This window comes from Pelecanus crispus, chromosome 1, assembly GCF_030463565.1.
Source record: "Pelecanus crispus isolate bPelCri1 chromosome 1, bPelCri1.pri, whole genome shotgun sequence".
NCBI classification, from domain to species: Eukaryota; Metazoa; Chordata; class Aves; order Pelecaniformes; family Pelecanidae; genus Pelecanus; species Pelecanus crispus.
The window spans coordinates 63,911,155-63,928,144 of record NC_134643.1 but is presented as its reverse complement, the minus strand read 5'-3'; the positions used below and the strand labels follow the sequence as shown (position 1 = coordinate 63,928,144).

Sequence of the window (16,990 nt, the reverse complement as noted above, 5' to 3'; positions counted from 1 at the left end):
CCCTGCCATATGACTGCAGGTTTCTTATACAAGTATGCATTTCCCATCCATGCATTTCTCACCTCTCCAGTGGTGGAGTTACTCTCCATTCTGTGATACCATTTATTCTCTAGTAAAGCAAAGTATGCCTTTGAAGCTTGTAGCTATTCATTATTTATTGTAGTTTCTTTCAAGAATTGTTCTAATTTGTTTAGACAGTTGTCAAGTTCTGATGTTAGATATTGCTGTCTATGAGTGACATTTTCTAATTATGATTTCTCAACAGGAGAAATATGGTAGCGTGAATGTGAGTGCATGAATCCCAAAATAAGACCAAAATTTGAATGAATTTACAGGAATTAAATAGCACAATGATGTATGGTTATTCAGTTATGTTAACAGTACGTGAGTAAAATGTTATCTACAAAGAAACTTGCCACCAGAGATCTGGAAACTGCTTTTTGCACTCACACCTTTCCTCCCTCCTCCCCTTAGAACTTCAGAGGAGGTAGGGGACAGAAGGAGTCATGGGACATGAAATGGAAATACGTAATATGTCTGTGACATCAAAGTAATGGCTTAGTCTCAGAATGCATTTTAGAATTCTTAACAGCCACTGAAGTAAAAATACTTCCCTCTCCATCCCCTCCACCAAAAAAAGTCCTGTAAGAGCTGTGATAGAGATCAGATTTGCTACTTCTGTTTATTGAATTGGTGGTAAATAATTTAGGTTAGTCCCCCCATCTGTTTCTCTGTACTTTCTTCATTTTTCAACATAACTATCTCAGTCAATGACAGCTGTGACATATTATTTTATTCATTTACTGTTCTGCTCTTACATTGTGATGGCAGTCTATTATGTATATAAACACGTATCTCACAGAAAGTGGAGGGTTTAAAGAATTGCATAGGAATACATTGCACTTCCCTTGGAAAAAATATGAAACCCAAATTTTCTATGGGAATAAAAAGGAACTATAATAATTTGTTAGACTTGTAAGACCTACCTTTCCTGTCTGTTTCATAAGAAGCTATTGAGGAGCTGTACAATACACAGTCTGCAGAGATTCTTCTCTTGTGTTTTAATCAATAGTTCAGTCATCTACTCCCGTGGATGTAGTAGATAGTAAGGCAGATTTGAGCCTTTAAAAAGAGATGCTTCCATTACAGATCTGATCTAACATCTCCCTAATTGCTCCCTTCATACAATATTTTCCCTGGCCTCTTTGGGGCTGACCAAGGGATACTTCATCCCTTGTCTGAGCTTACAGCGTGCAGGGTGATGGGGGGAAGAAATGGAGTGGAACCAGGTTGCAGTTCTGGACAGGATGGAACAGTGCATTCTCACCTGCCTTTTCTTCTCTCACAGAGAAGTTTATTGCTCACCTTGGGACACTGCTGGCTACCTATTCCCCTTTACTGCATGACCAATGTAGCACTGAGTTGGTTTACAAAAATGGAGCATAGGACACAATGTTATTTAAGGTAGAATCAGTGCAGTACCTGTCAAGGTTACATGGAAGAGATTATCCAGAAATACATATGTATCCCACAAGAGTGCATGGAAATCTATTGTGAGTAGCAGTTTGAAGGACATAATGGTTCATCTCTTCTTGAGGACTCTTTCCACACTGTAATTTGGTGATTAGATTAGCTTTTCTGATTTACACAGAGATGGAGCAGCCTAATTAACAGTCAATTTAATCACATGTGATTGTGGGAAGAATTAAAATGGCAGAGAACTTGAGTAACCCTCTGTTATGTTTGAAGAGAATGCTGATATTTCAGAAAGATATAGGTCCTGATGGGCCACCCTTTGAAGTCATATGAGGGCTGATTTTCAAATTGTCTTCTCCAGGCCTAGGCATCTATGAATTTGTGTTCCACATTTCCATAAGTGAAAACACCACCATTCAAACATCTAAAAGGAAACAAGTATCTGAATTTTCTTTTGAAGATGGGAAAGTTATTTCCCTATTGGAACCTGAAGCCATTTTAGTTCATTTAAACTGAATATTTTTAAAACTATTTTGTTATTTAATCTTTGGCTTGATCTTCTCATATTTGCTTTTACCTATTACTGTTTTGGCCAGACCCTTTCATGTAACAAACTATAAAATAGCACCGTTGTACTATAAAACAGAGATTTTTACATACTGTTTGATATATGTGTATTATTGATATGCTAAATTTTACATACTGCATTATATGGAGGAAGAAAGAAGTTACCTATACTGTTGCAAAATAATTACCTGGAAGAATCATTAATGGTTTGAGAGCCTATGTATGCTTTAACTGCTTTTAAAAATCTTTTGTCTCACAAATTGCAATAAACTGCATCTTTGCAAGAGAAGGAAGAATAAAACTGTTTTAAAACAAATGCATCTTTAACCCATATTCTGTCAAAATGCCACAGATGGAATTAATGGATGTTTTAAACTGTATATGTTACCTTACTGCTGCTGTTACTGGGAATGTCAAACTGTGCAAATATGAAGGGGTAGACAAACAATGTTATCAGACACTGTAAAACAAACAGCCTGTTGCTTGTATAGAAGTGCAAATAAAAAAACCACCACTTAGACAAGGCTGATGAATGACTCCAGCAGCCAGTGTTCATAGGTTAATTTAGTGCAATTGGATCCATCAAAGGCCTATAAATTTGTAGGCTTTTGAGGGGCACAGGACTTTACGAGATTTTGTGCAGGACATTTAAAACAGGTTAACAAGCAGTAATATATCAACCACAGAATTTTTTAGCTCTGGGCTGGTTAAAATGTTCTGTTCTCTAAAGACTTAATATTGGAATGTTTAGTTGCATTGTTCACTGGGAGAATGCCCATTGGTTGAGATTGCATCAAGCTTATTAAACCATAGTTTTTTTTAAGTCTTCCAATGTTTAACAAATAATTTATTTACAGCAAAGTATCCTGCAGATGGCACATTCATTCTTCATTCTTGTGGATGGCATGTTCTTACATTCTGTAGTTTCTGTTTCCTGTGTTCCCTCTACTTGTATTCTTCAAATGCACTTCCTGAAGGTGTAGAAAAAAAGAATTATTCCAGATAGGTTTTAATAAGCTGTAGGACCACAAAACTCATATTAGTGGGAAAACAGTTATCCTGAATGCTGGAATTGTTAGAGCCTTTCTGCCAGTTCGCAGAGAACCTAACTACACAAAACTTCTGTACACTGAATTCCCCATACTCCTAGGCATAAACACTCTGATTGCTGTTATTGTTGATCTTGGCCAAGGAAACATCTGCATACTGGAACCTGGATGGGCTTAAACACACAGTAGGTACCAATTATTTTCTTTCTTTCAGAACAAGGACATCTGCAAAAGCAGGATGTATAGGGGCCAGGGAACCTTGGAGTTGTAACTGCAGGATTTATGGAGCCTCCTGGGCTTTGGTGCCCAGTGGTCAGAGGTTTTCAAAATTGCTGAGTGGGACTCTGTTACCTACATTTTGCATAAATGGCATGTTAGATGTGTAAGGTTTTTGTTGGATAAGGCCTTTAGGAGGATAAAAAGTGTGGGTTCACTGCAGGAGCTGCAGCCAAATAATTTTGTATTTTCAAAAAGAGACAAGGTGATGTGCCAGGCAAATCAAGGGGGGCTTTGGAATTAATAATGCCCTCAGCTCACTGTCTTTCCATGCACTGGCCAGATTCCAGCAGCAGTGATGGACATGGCATCTACCTTTCAGTTTGATTTCCTTATTTGCCATGCTGGTAAATATTAGCTGGTCCCAAATCTTTGCACATTCTGAACCAGAGAGACAGAATTGTTAAGTGATTCTCCATATTTATATTCCTCATCAGAAGCAAAATTCTTAGTTAACTGAAATAATGTCTGTTTCCTTAAAAGCCAGAAGTAAAACATCTCCCTGAGAAATGTGAGGCATGTGTATGCAGCTCTATCACTGCATTATCTACCATTTAAGCCCTAAAAAAAGGGAAATGTATTCTCTAAAATTTAAAAAGTAATGAAACTTTTGCCTGCTTTCCTGATGGACAGAAAGGAAATGGAAGCTGATTTGGTGCATTACAGTAGTTTTGAGTTTTGGGGTTTTTTTAATGATTTCCTATATAAAATACTATTCTATATATAACATTTCCATTTGCCTCCAATATCTATTAAACATAAAATAAATCAGAAACTGGCAAAGGATCACAAAACTTGAGCTCACATATTGCTTATTCATTTTCACTGGTTTTGGATTGTGCTCTGATGGATATGAGTTGAATTATTATTTTCAGAATATAAAAAAACCCCAAGCAGCACTAGTAGTTGTTAAATTAATTATACCACCACCAAGTAAGAACATTGAGCCAAACTAAGATTTATCATCACTGACAAGCCAAATTTGTTAGTAGCAAAGTATTCATAATGTAGAAATGTCTTTGTTAGGAATCTGCCATTCTAGACATTCTTAGTTTGAAATGCAATACTAAATGAGGAAGAAGAGATTAACCTAGTCACTATTCCCATGATCAGTTCAGTAGGATACTGGCTTGTCTTCATCAAATTTTGCTAATACCGCTATAGAATAGCTTCATTAGCATGGATTGAATACAGAAACAGAAATGCTTATCCATAAATTAAAATAATTTTTGCTGTTTTGTTGCCTGTTTCTCTTCCAGCTTTTCCAAAACTACCTTTTCTGTCTTTAGTTCTCCCTAAATTGTATCTTAATTTTCACCCTGGAGTACTCATTCTGGATGAACCCTTCAATATTTACTGATTTTCACTAAAATCATCATTGCAGCACTTCACAGGAGTCTGCCACTGTTAAGGATCCTGCCTTATGCTACAAATGCTTATACTGGTAACAATGAACTAAGAAAACAGGAATCCTTGACTCATCTGCCCTGTTTTTTTCCTCATGGCAACAAAACAAAATATGCTCGTCAATGCTGCCCCTAAGTTCTCCTCTTTGAAGAGAGTTTGCCAGCATGTAGGAAAAGTTATATGCTACATTTTATTTGCAGAAAGTCATACATTCTTAAAGGCTGAGCATTCATGATCTATAAAATGGAGAGTGAGAACCTTATTATGAAACAACAGCCATTTTGCATTGCAGTGGCTTTCAAAGTATACTTGGATTGAAAATTAACTATGTTTCCCAAATGAAAATATAAATTCTCTCCACTACTGTTGTTGTCTGACTAAAATGGCTTTATCATCCAGATAAAGCAAATGCTAAGCTGCAGCAGGGTTTCAGTTATAGCTTTTAATATTGACATGTAGATGGAAAAAAGAGCTGTCATAATACACAGGCTAGCTTTGAAATTGAGGGAAGATGGTAGGTTACTTTTAGAACAGTTTATCCTCTGGAATCAGCATTTTGATGAATAACTACAAAGAAGTGGCACTAGTGATGGCAGCAATAACATGCATGCCAGAAAATGCTTTGAAGCACATAACACAGTTTTTCAAGTATGCAACGTTGAGACCATTGGGGGAAAAAAAAGTGTAAACTCGTGAATCAGGTTCTCAGACCTACATTTGCACTGGTATAGAAAAGCTTGCCTTATTTCTCAAGTCTTTGAAAAAAGTAATTAGAAATAAAATTGTTATCTGTGATGCTTGTTTCGTTATCAGAACCTCTGAGCTGATATTCAGACCCGGACAAAGACAGTAGTTATTTTAAGATGACAGATGCAAAACATCAACTTTGCAGAAGTCAGTTCATGAACAGAAAAGCACAGACTTCTAACCTATCGCCTTAAGCATGGATCTTTGGAGAAAGGGCAGCACTAATGTAAGGATAACAACTACGTCAGTGATAGTAAAGGTCATTTAACTAAGATGGAAGGGTACTGGAAAGCATGCAGCAGCATTCTTATCCTATTAGGATGGACATTCAAACCTCACATTGGCATTAAAAGATTTCTTTCTTTATTGGTAATAAATGGAAAGTCTAATGTTTGTAGTAACAGGCATGATATCTTAGCTACGAACTCTCTGGGGTCTCTTTGAAAGCTTTTTAGTTCTGTGGGCAGTGTGATCAGTAACATAATAGCAAGGCTGGAAAGTAAGCCATGGGAGAAAATAATTTTCTGAAGTGAAGAGGCCAAGTTGTTCTATCTGTTACACCTAAAGGTTCCCTCATTGGCTTGGTAATGTGGCATGGCTGTAATAGAAATTAGGATTAGTGCTATTGTGTGTATTTTGGCCTGTAAATGTATCTGTGAGTCGATACTGAGGCAATTACAAAAGAATTTGTCAATCATAGAAAGACTAATGAGAAATAATGCAATACTTTTTCTGTTGTCTTAGTGGCTCTTTCTTAAACTAAAAAAATTAATATGTTTTCCCTCTCTGTCTTAGTCCCACTTAGTATTTATTTAAATTTTGAAGATTAGATAAAATCTGAAAAAGATTTCTGGAGAAAATCTGCTTCTTATTGATACTTTGCTGGTAAATATATTTATGTGTATTTTCCACATATGAGGCCTAAAGAAGAATAAGGACTAAAAATCTGAGGAAGAGCAAAATTATATCAAGTTGTACACCTCTTGGGTTCTTTTGCTTAGGGTGCAAGGGGATGGCATGGCACTGTCTTTTTTTGCTTTCCCTCTTCTTTGTTTACTGGATTTTAAAATCAGTGTTCACATTCATGTAATAATTTTTAAGGTACCTTGTAACCTTAAATTGATAAGAACTTTTTTGCCACTGGTTCTGTGACACTGCTTCATTCAAAAAGGTCAGTGTCTTCCCTCATGTACACAATTGTTGTGGAGATAGCTCAATTTCCTTTGCTTGAACAGGGAACAGTTGTTTTTCAAAGTTCTATTCACTAGTTTTCCAAATTGCTGTTAAAACTTCGTTCACTTAAGGGCAAATAAAACTAAATTTTATTAGTATTTCTCAGAAGAGAAAGAAACGAATGAAGGAAAAGCTAGATGGAACCAAGTACACTAAAGACAGAACTTTAATTCCCCTTCTTGCTCCTATTTTGCAATTTAAAACTCTAAACATAAACTTAGCATAAAAATAGGTGAAACCATTCTTTCACTTTCCAGCACAAAAACTGAATGTTTCTCCCTATTCCTTACTCCTATGTTACTAGTTGATGTATTTGCTCATTAAATGCGATTTTAATCTGAAAGCAACATCAACAATTATTCTCACAGTTTTAGGTTGAAAAAAATAAATCTTGATCTATAATGTGCTTTGGTTTCATATCTGATCTCTGTTAAAAATTCAGGGACATCTTTCTTGGGTTTAGAAATGCTGACATATGATTAAGGTGTGTCCTCCTTAATAATCTCTGCTTATATATGTAACTAACTGCAATTGAGGTAGAATTTTATAGTGGATTTGTATATGCAGCTGATCACTTCCTATTTTTCATCAGTTCTGGCAAGATGAATACCTAAGTATCTCTCGTGTTTTAATAGTAAGAATTCTACTGAAAGCTTTCAACAGAATATTCAAATAGCAAGCAAGTAAAAAACTAGGCTTTGGATGAGCACAATTGGTGAGTAATCATTAAATGAGTGAAAAACAGATTGTGCAGGTTGGTTAGATTATTTGATCAAATGTTTAGGTTTTCTTTATTCTTAAAAAAATATTATTTCTCATGAATCTTCAAATGAAATTTTTTACAAAAGAAAATTGCTCCAAGACTAATAGGAATATTTGCTGGATTGTGATCCTGCAAAAAATTACCTACTTGTTCAAATGTACAAGTGTTTTAATCAAATTTAATTTTTACAGTATTTTAACTGTTTTTTTTACTGGGGTCTTGTTTTGAATAGCATTATAATTAATGCAAAAAGGTGAAGTACTAAATTTCAGTAGCTTAATTAAGATGGTCAGAAGCAAAGTAAGGAGATTTTGAGTAATATTAAATTCCTTGAAATCTGAAGTTTTGAGGAGACTGAAAATAGCTTAATGCAGACCAATTTCACCACAGAAAAAAGATAGAGCTGCAAGAAATCAAAAAGCTATATTTTCACTTTTTGACATTAAAATGTTTTGCTTTGGAAATACCAAAATATTCCATTCCAGCAGTTCCAATGTGAAACTTCTGACTTTCCCTTTTCAAAACATCATTTTTTTCATTCAGTGTAGTAAAAAGATATAGAGAGCTAATTAATGTTAATAATATAAATATTAATAATAGAAAAATATATAAATTGAAATTAATTAAATAAACTGAAAAAATGAAACCCAATCTTTATCACCCTTGGTCTCAGTGTTGCAACAGGATCTAAAATTATTCTATTCCCTTACCTAAATAGTCCAGAACAGTTGTCCTGAAATATCTTTTTTTTTATTTAATCAATTGGAACACTAAACTGAAAATCAAATTTAATCACCTAGCTTTCCTTAGGAAGCCTATTAAAGAAAAACAATTACATTATCTGTAGTTCTTACATATTTTATGGCATTTCTATATTTCTGGTCAGCTGCTCTTGTGCTGAGAAATCTGATTGATCAAGGCAATATATTCTAGAGCACATATTGACTGAATATACATTACATGGATCAATCCTACTCTATTTTAAAGGAATAATTTACCTTTGCAGATCAAGTTCAGAAGAACAGAAACAGAAGATATAAAGTAAGTGATTTACTAAATCTTAGCCAGCTATGTTGGTTTTGTATAAAATCTGTTTCAGATATGATTGTTACAAAATGTGAAGGCTATCAAAAAAATATTTGTATAAAACTAAAGCATTTTCTCATTGAGCAACCATTGTCCAGTTGTCACCAAGAAGACTTTTTTTCTATGCCAGATTTGAGCAATTAAAAACAGAACTGCCACTTCACTGTATATTTCCTGTACCCCAGCTTTGATATATTTATTGTTTCTCAGTGGAGAAAGCAATTTGAATGCTCTAGAAGCCTCTTAAACTACAAACAGTTTTTTCATCCCAGACAGAGTTGTTGGCCCAGACAGGCTAGGTGACCTCTGTAGGCTTTGACTCAAAAAACATAAAGTATTTCAGGGACTAGAGGAGGTACTTCTTTTTAAGTAGGGGGAACACTCTGGTGAGAGTTTGGTATCCCTTAAGTAGATGTCTGAGAAGGATGTTTGACTGCTGAGTGCCAATAGAAACTATGTATTACTGTAGTTCATAACTTACTCAAGGCCCACAGTGCTGAAATCCAGCTGGAAAGATACTCTGAGTTATCCCATCTGTTCACTAGAGATTTTAGGGTGGTTAGCCTGTAGCTATCACATTATGCTCTGCTGCATACCTCATTTCTCTCTGCAAGCTATTACGTGTGTTTGTTGCATTCATTGGCTGCTCCAGTTTAAGGTAATTTTGTCATGGGCTGAGTGCAGAAAAGGAGGTGAAAGCTGGGCATCTAAATTAAGACAGAGTTAAGGTTGGGTATGTGCTTCCTTGTATATAGCAGCTGAGGCAATAAAAAAGTGCTTATAGCTGTCTCCTTTCTTAAGTTCTTTTTTTATGAATCTGTGAAGTATGCTGTGTATACTATACCCCTAAGCATATCATAACAATGTGTTTATTTTTTGCTTTTCAGTATACTTTTACATTTATTTGTGAGTAAAAGTCTTAGAACAGGACAAATAATGATCCTATAGAGAAAGAAATATTTAGTTAGTTAGCTACAAACAAACAAAACTCTACACATGCAGTCTCTGTAGTAGGATTAAAACTAGTTCTTGGCCTTATAGCAGCAAATAGGCATTTTGGGGTTCCCAGCCCACATTAATCATTCAGTGCCCGTCCCTCATCATTTACATTTGTGCGCATAGTGTAGCAACACTTGTTTGTAATGTAATGACTAAAGATAACCTATAAACAGAAGAACAGCCCAGCTCCATTGAAGTAAGTTATTCTACGAAACTGTGCACAGGAGGAATATCTGCTCAAGGAACTGGGAAAGTAGACCACTTAGAAAACTCTCAAACCAAAACTCAAATCCTGGATTAGTCTATTAAAAAGGTTATGAGGAGATGCCAAATAAAAACTACACTAGAAGTATGAAAGACCAAAGAAACTGACTGTGTATGAAATCTGAGAGCAACTGTACAGCATCTTATATGTTCCACTTAATCCTGCCTTACATCTTGTATCTAAATAAGAAAATATTAAAGAGGTCATATATATTATCTGACCTATGTATAAGATATGTATCTAGTCTATAACATATAATATTAAGAGAGAAAAATATTCTAAAGCAGAAAAAAAATTGCCTAACCAAAAGATCATTTGACTTTAGTGTAATTAATTTTTTAATTAAAATCAGTGTCATATCAGTACTATGAATTAGCTAAATGCATTCATACTGGGGAGCCTATCCAAAGAAGAAAGTATGAATATAGCATTGTCTTTCTTAATGGAGGCATGTACAGCTGACTGCAAAAAGAAAAAAGAAAGAAAAAATAATTATATGATAATATGTACCAGACTTCTTTCACATAGAATTTTTCTTAATGAATTCTGTTTCCCTTCCCTTCCCTTCCATTTTCCTTTTATCTATCATAAAGCTGAATAATAGCTTCTCCTACCCCTTCTGTATTCTTGTTTCCTCAATCTAATTTTCTCTATCCACATATATTAACAAAAATTTTGGTTTGTTTTTCCCATCAGATTTCTGTTATTTTGTCACCAAGTTCCCATCAAGAAGAATTTATGATTCTTCTGCTTCTATTCACCTTTCTCCCCCTTTTCACATACATTTTCTTTCAAGGTGTTGTTTCCTTTAATATTATTTTTTCTCTAATTATATTTTCTCTCCCCCTTTCTCAAAATTCTGTCTTTTCTGTGCAATGTACCATGGTTCATTCAGTTCTTCAATATTTCTCATCTTCTCAGCCTCTTTGATCTAACTCCCTCCCTTTTCTTCTGCTCTTCATCGTCCTTTTACTGCCCTTTTCACTTCTTGATATTTTTTCTCCTTTTAATTTCCTGGATGATTTCTTCTGCAGCTAAGTTCTCTCAATTACTACATACTCCCTCTAATTTTTTTCTTCCTCTAGTATCCCCTCTTGCACACTACCTCCCCTGCTGCTGCAGAAAGACGCAAGGCCTTTCTTCTGTTCCTTCCTGTTTGTATGAAAAGTGTTTTCCTGCCTATCTTTTGAACTGGGAAGAGGACAGCTGCCTAAAGAATGACATCATTCCCTAGCCCTCCAAGGAAAGTGGTGTGGAGATCCATCAGAAAGCTGGCAGGTGTCCTGTCTCCTTTTACTTGAAGTTACAGAATGTTTTACCCATCACCTTAGCAACAAGTATGGGAAGGAGCACACAGATTACTGGCCAAGCCTGTTTTCTTCTTTTCCCGCAAGCCTTAATTTATGTGTGCCCAGCCAGGAATAAACCACAGGGTTTTCTCATCTACAGTTGAGCTCTACCTGAAGAAGACTTCACTTGCTGTCACATGTGCCTTTTGAGATGCTCATGGCTAAGGTGATACTTCCCAGGAAGAATCATACAGCCATTACCTTAAAAGGTTGAAAACACTTGCGGAAGAGGTGAAAGGATTCCATTCTATGGATGGACTTATGGAAAAGAAATGGATGCTGGAACGATTACAATTGTTCTTTTCATAAAGATGATATTAAGGAAATTAGAATATAGTGCTCGTTTCCTGACTTCCTATGAAATCTTAGGATTTCATGCCGTTCCATTTCTTATAAGAAAAAGATTTCGGATAACTGCAGGAGTGGGGCCAACATATGTGTAGGACAGACAGGGTCAACAGCAATAAAATACATCACTAGAAGCTTAGAGCAGATGACAGTTAACATGTAAAACAGATGTTCAGAACTCAAACAGGAGAGACAGTTGGACATGAGCTTAATAGTAGCCTAACCTAAGATGAGTTTTCTGAACTATAGGCTCTGTTGAGGAGAGATGAGATTTAACTACATATATGTACAGTATATCTAGTATGACAGGAACAAAAATCTGGATACTCTGAACTCCACAACTATAAAAGTAATACCAGTGAAGTGCTTGGAAAATGTAAATATTAAACATTAAATAACTAAAATGAAGTATGTAATGATTGCAGTGACTATCTACTTAATTTAGTTCTGATAAGTTAAAAAAAAAAAGCCAAAATAATGAAGAAACAAAAAAATAATTTGTTCATTTACAGGTAAAATGAACAGCAGCAGAGCTGTGTTTTCCCTCAATCACTCACTCTACCTCCTCCTGACAAGGAAGGGTGAGTGAGGAGGTACTGTAGAGATCAGCTGGTAAACATTGAGTGTTTGGTTTCTGTTTTGAAAGAAGTCTTAGGTGCTATTTAAGATTGGAGCATGTGAGTACTTGTCATTTACTACCCAGTAGCAGGATAAAGCCTCACAACTACTAGCTTAGCAATTCCATCTTTTATTCAGTGTTCTAAGAGATGAGATAGAACACACCATTTCCTACTTATTTCCTACCATGGACACTATTTTCCAAAACCCCAGTAAATCTCAGTGTCCCTAGCAGGCACAACACATCAGTTGTTTGCTATGTTACCAGCCTTGATAGAATTTTCCTTCCCTAAAATAGGTAGGGTTTTTCAGTTTGTTTGTTTGTTTTTTCCAGCCTGGCCTACCTTTTGTGCTTTTGGCATATCAGTGTGGCGCTGAGCACGTACAGAGCGTGCAGATTTAGGTGGCTTTATTGGAGCACAATACATCTCCAGCCTCCTCAGGTCACAACTCTGGAAGCAGCATTCATCCACTATTCCCTTGTGGTGTAAGCGTCTACTGCTGGATCCATACCCTGTAGGCTTACCTATTCAAAACACAAATGGAAAGTTTTTATGTTAGAAAGAAAATGCAAAGATCTCAGCAGCAATCATATTAAGTTGCATTATTTTAACTGAATCACCAATGACAGTTGTAGAAGCTGCCCGTGTGTATCTATTCTAAGACCCTGTTCTCAGATACAGCTTTGAAAGATATTCCTGGAAATGGCCAGCTTTGATCTCTGTCTATGGGTGGTTGCTATTTAAGCATTTGAGCAAAATTATATCTTCTTAGAAAAGTATTATTAAAAGATTTTCTTGAGCTGTCTTGGCATTGAGAATGGAGAGGGAGGAAGTTGAAATCTGGCATTTAGAAGCCTTGCAAAGAAAATTTGCCCTTTAGCTTTTGCATGAAAACTGATTGTTGAGCTGACTGAGGTAGCTGGTGTTTAAAGATCATAGATCATGCCTGTGTTGTAGGCAAGTATTTTCTAATGAAGAAGGCTACACTGAGCTACTGTGTGAAGTCAGAGTGTGTTCCAAAGGGGAAAGAAATACTGTCTACCACTGCACAGGCTGTATGATCTGCAAGCTCAAAACCTAGTTGGAAGTGGGAAAAAGGTAAAAAAATACCCAATGAAATGCAGCAAAAATAGGAAGATAGTTGATGGAACCCATAAAAGCAGATTTTATATTCTATAGCTTTGCACAAGATAGGAAATGGGACTGACATAACACGGTCTTTCCTGTGTTTTGTGTTTGCACTGGGCATCTATAGAAACAACTTGATTGGCAACTGTTTTCCATTTTTCACTCAGCTCCAGTGGGGTGACATTTTCATTCATAGAACTCTTACACCCTTCTCTTTTTTTTTTTCAGTGATTTATGATTTCTTTAGTAACTGTTGATTTCTCTGCTATACTATGCAAAGATTACAGACCCATTATTTCCTGGGCTTGTTTGTATGCAACTCAGTTGGATGTGCATTTGCCCTGTTATGACTAACTAGAAATGAAGGAACAGTAAATTCACAAAAATAAGCAGTTACTTACTTACTACACCTTTTTTAAAAATCTGGTAGAATTTGGTTTCAGACAGTAAAATCTGAAGAGGTCAAATGTTTTGTTTTGACATTTTCAGCATTACATGTTTCCATTTACAGAATGAGCCACACTGGTTAAGAACCCAAAAATATGGAAAAAATGAAAGAAAATTGCACCAAGAGCCCAAAAATGAAGTAACCCAATTCAGTCAGCTCTACCATTTTTTTTAATGTGTCCCTGTCCCCCCCCCCTTTAGTTTTATCACTGAGATAAAAAATCTGTTATTCAGAGAGTTTGGCAGGAGTTCACATTTTAAGAAATTACTCAAACTAGATAAAGGATAAGGGTATCAAAAAAGATGAAAATTCAGTTTCTCTTTGGGAAATTATTGCCTCCAATGCTTATACAGCAAATTCTAGGTTAATATCCATATACTTGTCCCGCAGTTGTCAATTTGAAGACAACACTGCATTTTGCAATTCTCTGTGATAAAAACATATGTCCACAGATGAAGAACCCTTGAGGCCTTAGTACATCCGTAAATGAAAAGACCTCTAGTGGCAAAGTATGTCTAACATTTTAGCCAGCAATACAGTCAGCTAAGAACTAACTATCCCTATGAGCTTTGTAAATCCAGACAATAGGTTTTTAAATGTCTTTTTTTCCAGGGACTATAAATTAAACAAAAAGAAAAACATGCTTACTTAGTATATTGCAATCCACTGAGGGCCTCTATACTGTACATCGCCTGCTAAATTATTTGTTTCATAAGACTAAACAGAACAGCAAGTCAGGAGTAGATTACAGTAATATTTTGATTTGTCTGTATGTGTGTGTGTGTGTTGTTTTCTGTGTATCACTGAAAAGTATTATAAATATTATGACACATAGTTTGGTGGGTTTTTTTTTCCCCAGACTATTTTCACTCACTGGGCTATAATACAAAATACAAGCTTTTCCCTGGAGATTTTTCTGAAGTCTATTAATCAGGTTGTCTTAGCCTAATATTTTTAAAATTTAGCAGTCATGACAAAATGTGGAGTGTCATTACTGTGCAGGATACCCAAAGCGGTTCCACATTTCATCTTGCTCCCATTTAAAACATGGAAGGGCAAAATCTGTTCCTGGATATGGAGGTGTAACTCTTCCTAATAGATCCAGCTGAACTGTAGGTACAAACAGTTGAATAGTTAAGCTTACCTTTCTTTTCTCAGTCTGCCAATTTTTCATAAGCAAACACACTCTAAAAGCTTCAGTTCAAGAATTTTCCTCTAAATAGAATTTCACAGCAGCTAATAGGCATAGAGGTTTGGTTGATTCCCTGGCTACTGTTAATAGTAAAAATAAGGATGGACAGCTCATTGGTTAGTTTCATCTGGCTTATCATGAACTTTCTACCTAGAAAAGAAGTTACTTATTAAAAAAATTTCTATCAATCCAACAGAAGATTTCAGGTTTGATAATGTTTTGCACTTCAAAGAATCTTGCAAATGTTACCTCCTCATGACATTCTTGTGGGGTAGATAATATTACGTCTAGGTGACAAAATTTCAAATCAATAAGATGAAATGTGTTGGCCAGGAACTTCCATGAGTTAACAACGGAACTTGACAGAAGAAATCTTTCTTTCATGAGTAGCAAGACTATAAATATCTAATGACTGATAGCAGCATTTTCTATGGGATTCATTGGTATATGAAGGGGTTATAAAGGAAATAGTCAAATGAAATGTAAGGTTTGCAAGGTGTCAAAATTTTGTTGTTTAATATGGTTAACATTTAGCTTTGTCATGATTAAAGCCAAAGATGAACTTGTTGGTAGAGGTGATTATTTTTTTTGAAAATCTTTCATCTACTTTAACAATCAATAGATCTTTCTAATTTGTCTGTGTTGAGCACGTACTTATACAGCATTGCTTGTATTTTGCCATTTTAAATTTAGCTCAATGATATAATCTGATGCTTTCTTTCCTTAATTATTTTTTAGTCAAGACATAAGATAAAAGTGACATGCAATGGGTTATAGAGCATTCTACCAGTTTATCAGTATCATTTCTTGTACAAAATTTATGACTTTTTGGTAAATACAGTCATTTCAATAGGAATACTTTTGATTTTTCTTTGATGGTACATAAAGTAGAGGAACTAGAGCCATGTACTGGAACTTCTAATAACATAATTCATTTATTTGTGCATGATGTCTTCCCAAGAAGTCGAGCAGGAACTTAATATGATTTTTGTTAGTTGGAAGTTGTCAATTCTGAGTTTTATTCTCATCTAGTTACTATCTGGTTGTGTGATTACGTGGAAGTTATTTTACCCTTCAGTGTCAGAATTTAACCATTTATAAAGTTAATAAAATACCTTGAATAACTCATGAAGCATTGTCTGCCTTATTTAGTAATCAGTAGCAAAGTTTCTCCTGCACTATCTTATGCATAAATAGTTAATACAAATCCTGACTCCTGGAATCTTCCAGGTGAAAACCTCAGTGTACTTCAAAATTATTTTTACTATAGCCAGACTAAAGACATCTATGAGTTGTTTTTCTTTCTGACAGAATAACAACTTTATGAAGGAGGATATAATACCTTATAGATCTTTAAAAAACCTGTATGGTAGATGTAACAAGTTTGGAATGGAATCACTAACACATCAGTGATGTGGTCAGCAATGAAATTTGACATTAATTTACAGATTTAAATATTCATGTATTACACGGCATACTAAATGCTCATCCTTCATAAAAAGATAACATTAGTATTGTGAAGTCAAATGATTTTATTTTTTCTTTAAAAATTTTTCCACAAGGTTTTTGAAAGACCTAAGCAATCAAGTATACTTAAAATTCATGTAAAATAGAAAGTGGTATTACCTAAAGTGCTGTACAACAGATAGAGCAAATAAATAGAAAAAAATAGGAAAAATTATTCTTTTTCAGTAATTGGGATTCTGAACTCTACTTTTGAGAAGTATCTGATGTCTAAATTAATTTTAAACAATAGATTTAAAATTGTTGCTGTCCTCTTAAGCACTGCAGTATACAAAAGATGCTACCACAGACAACGATGAGATAAAGAATTACAAGGAGATACTACCACTTCTACAGATATTATCAGTATTTGACCCATCTTCTTCTGGAAGAACTACAGGATCAGATGGTCCCAGTTCATCAAGTATGCTCTTAGATCTAGGCAAATGTTCAAGCTCCTACATGGCCTGTTGGACTAAAGCACATATTCAACAGTAAGCACATGCCTGAGTGCTCTCCTACATAGGGACTGAC

General features: G+C 35.2%; 1 protein-coding gene across 1 annotated transcript in view; it reads right to left on the bottom strand.

The window, feature by feature from the left end:
* Positions 1–2,954: 2,954 nt before the first annotated feature.
* Positions 2,955–16,990, bottom strand: part of IGF1 (insulin like growth factor 1) — a 49,034-nt gene continuing 34,998 nt past the window's right edge. The window contains exons 3-4 of the mRNA XM_075720339.1: positions 12,528–12,709; positions 2,955–3,014 (exon numbers count right to left, since the gene is read on the bottom strand). Coding sequence (XP_075576454.1) covers positions 2,955–3,014; positions 12,528–12,709 — 242 coding nt within the window. The remainder of the gene's footprint in view (positions 3,015–12,527; positions 12,710–16,990) is intronic.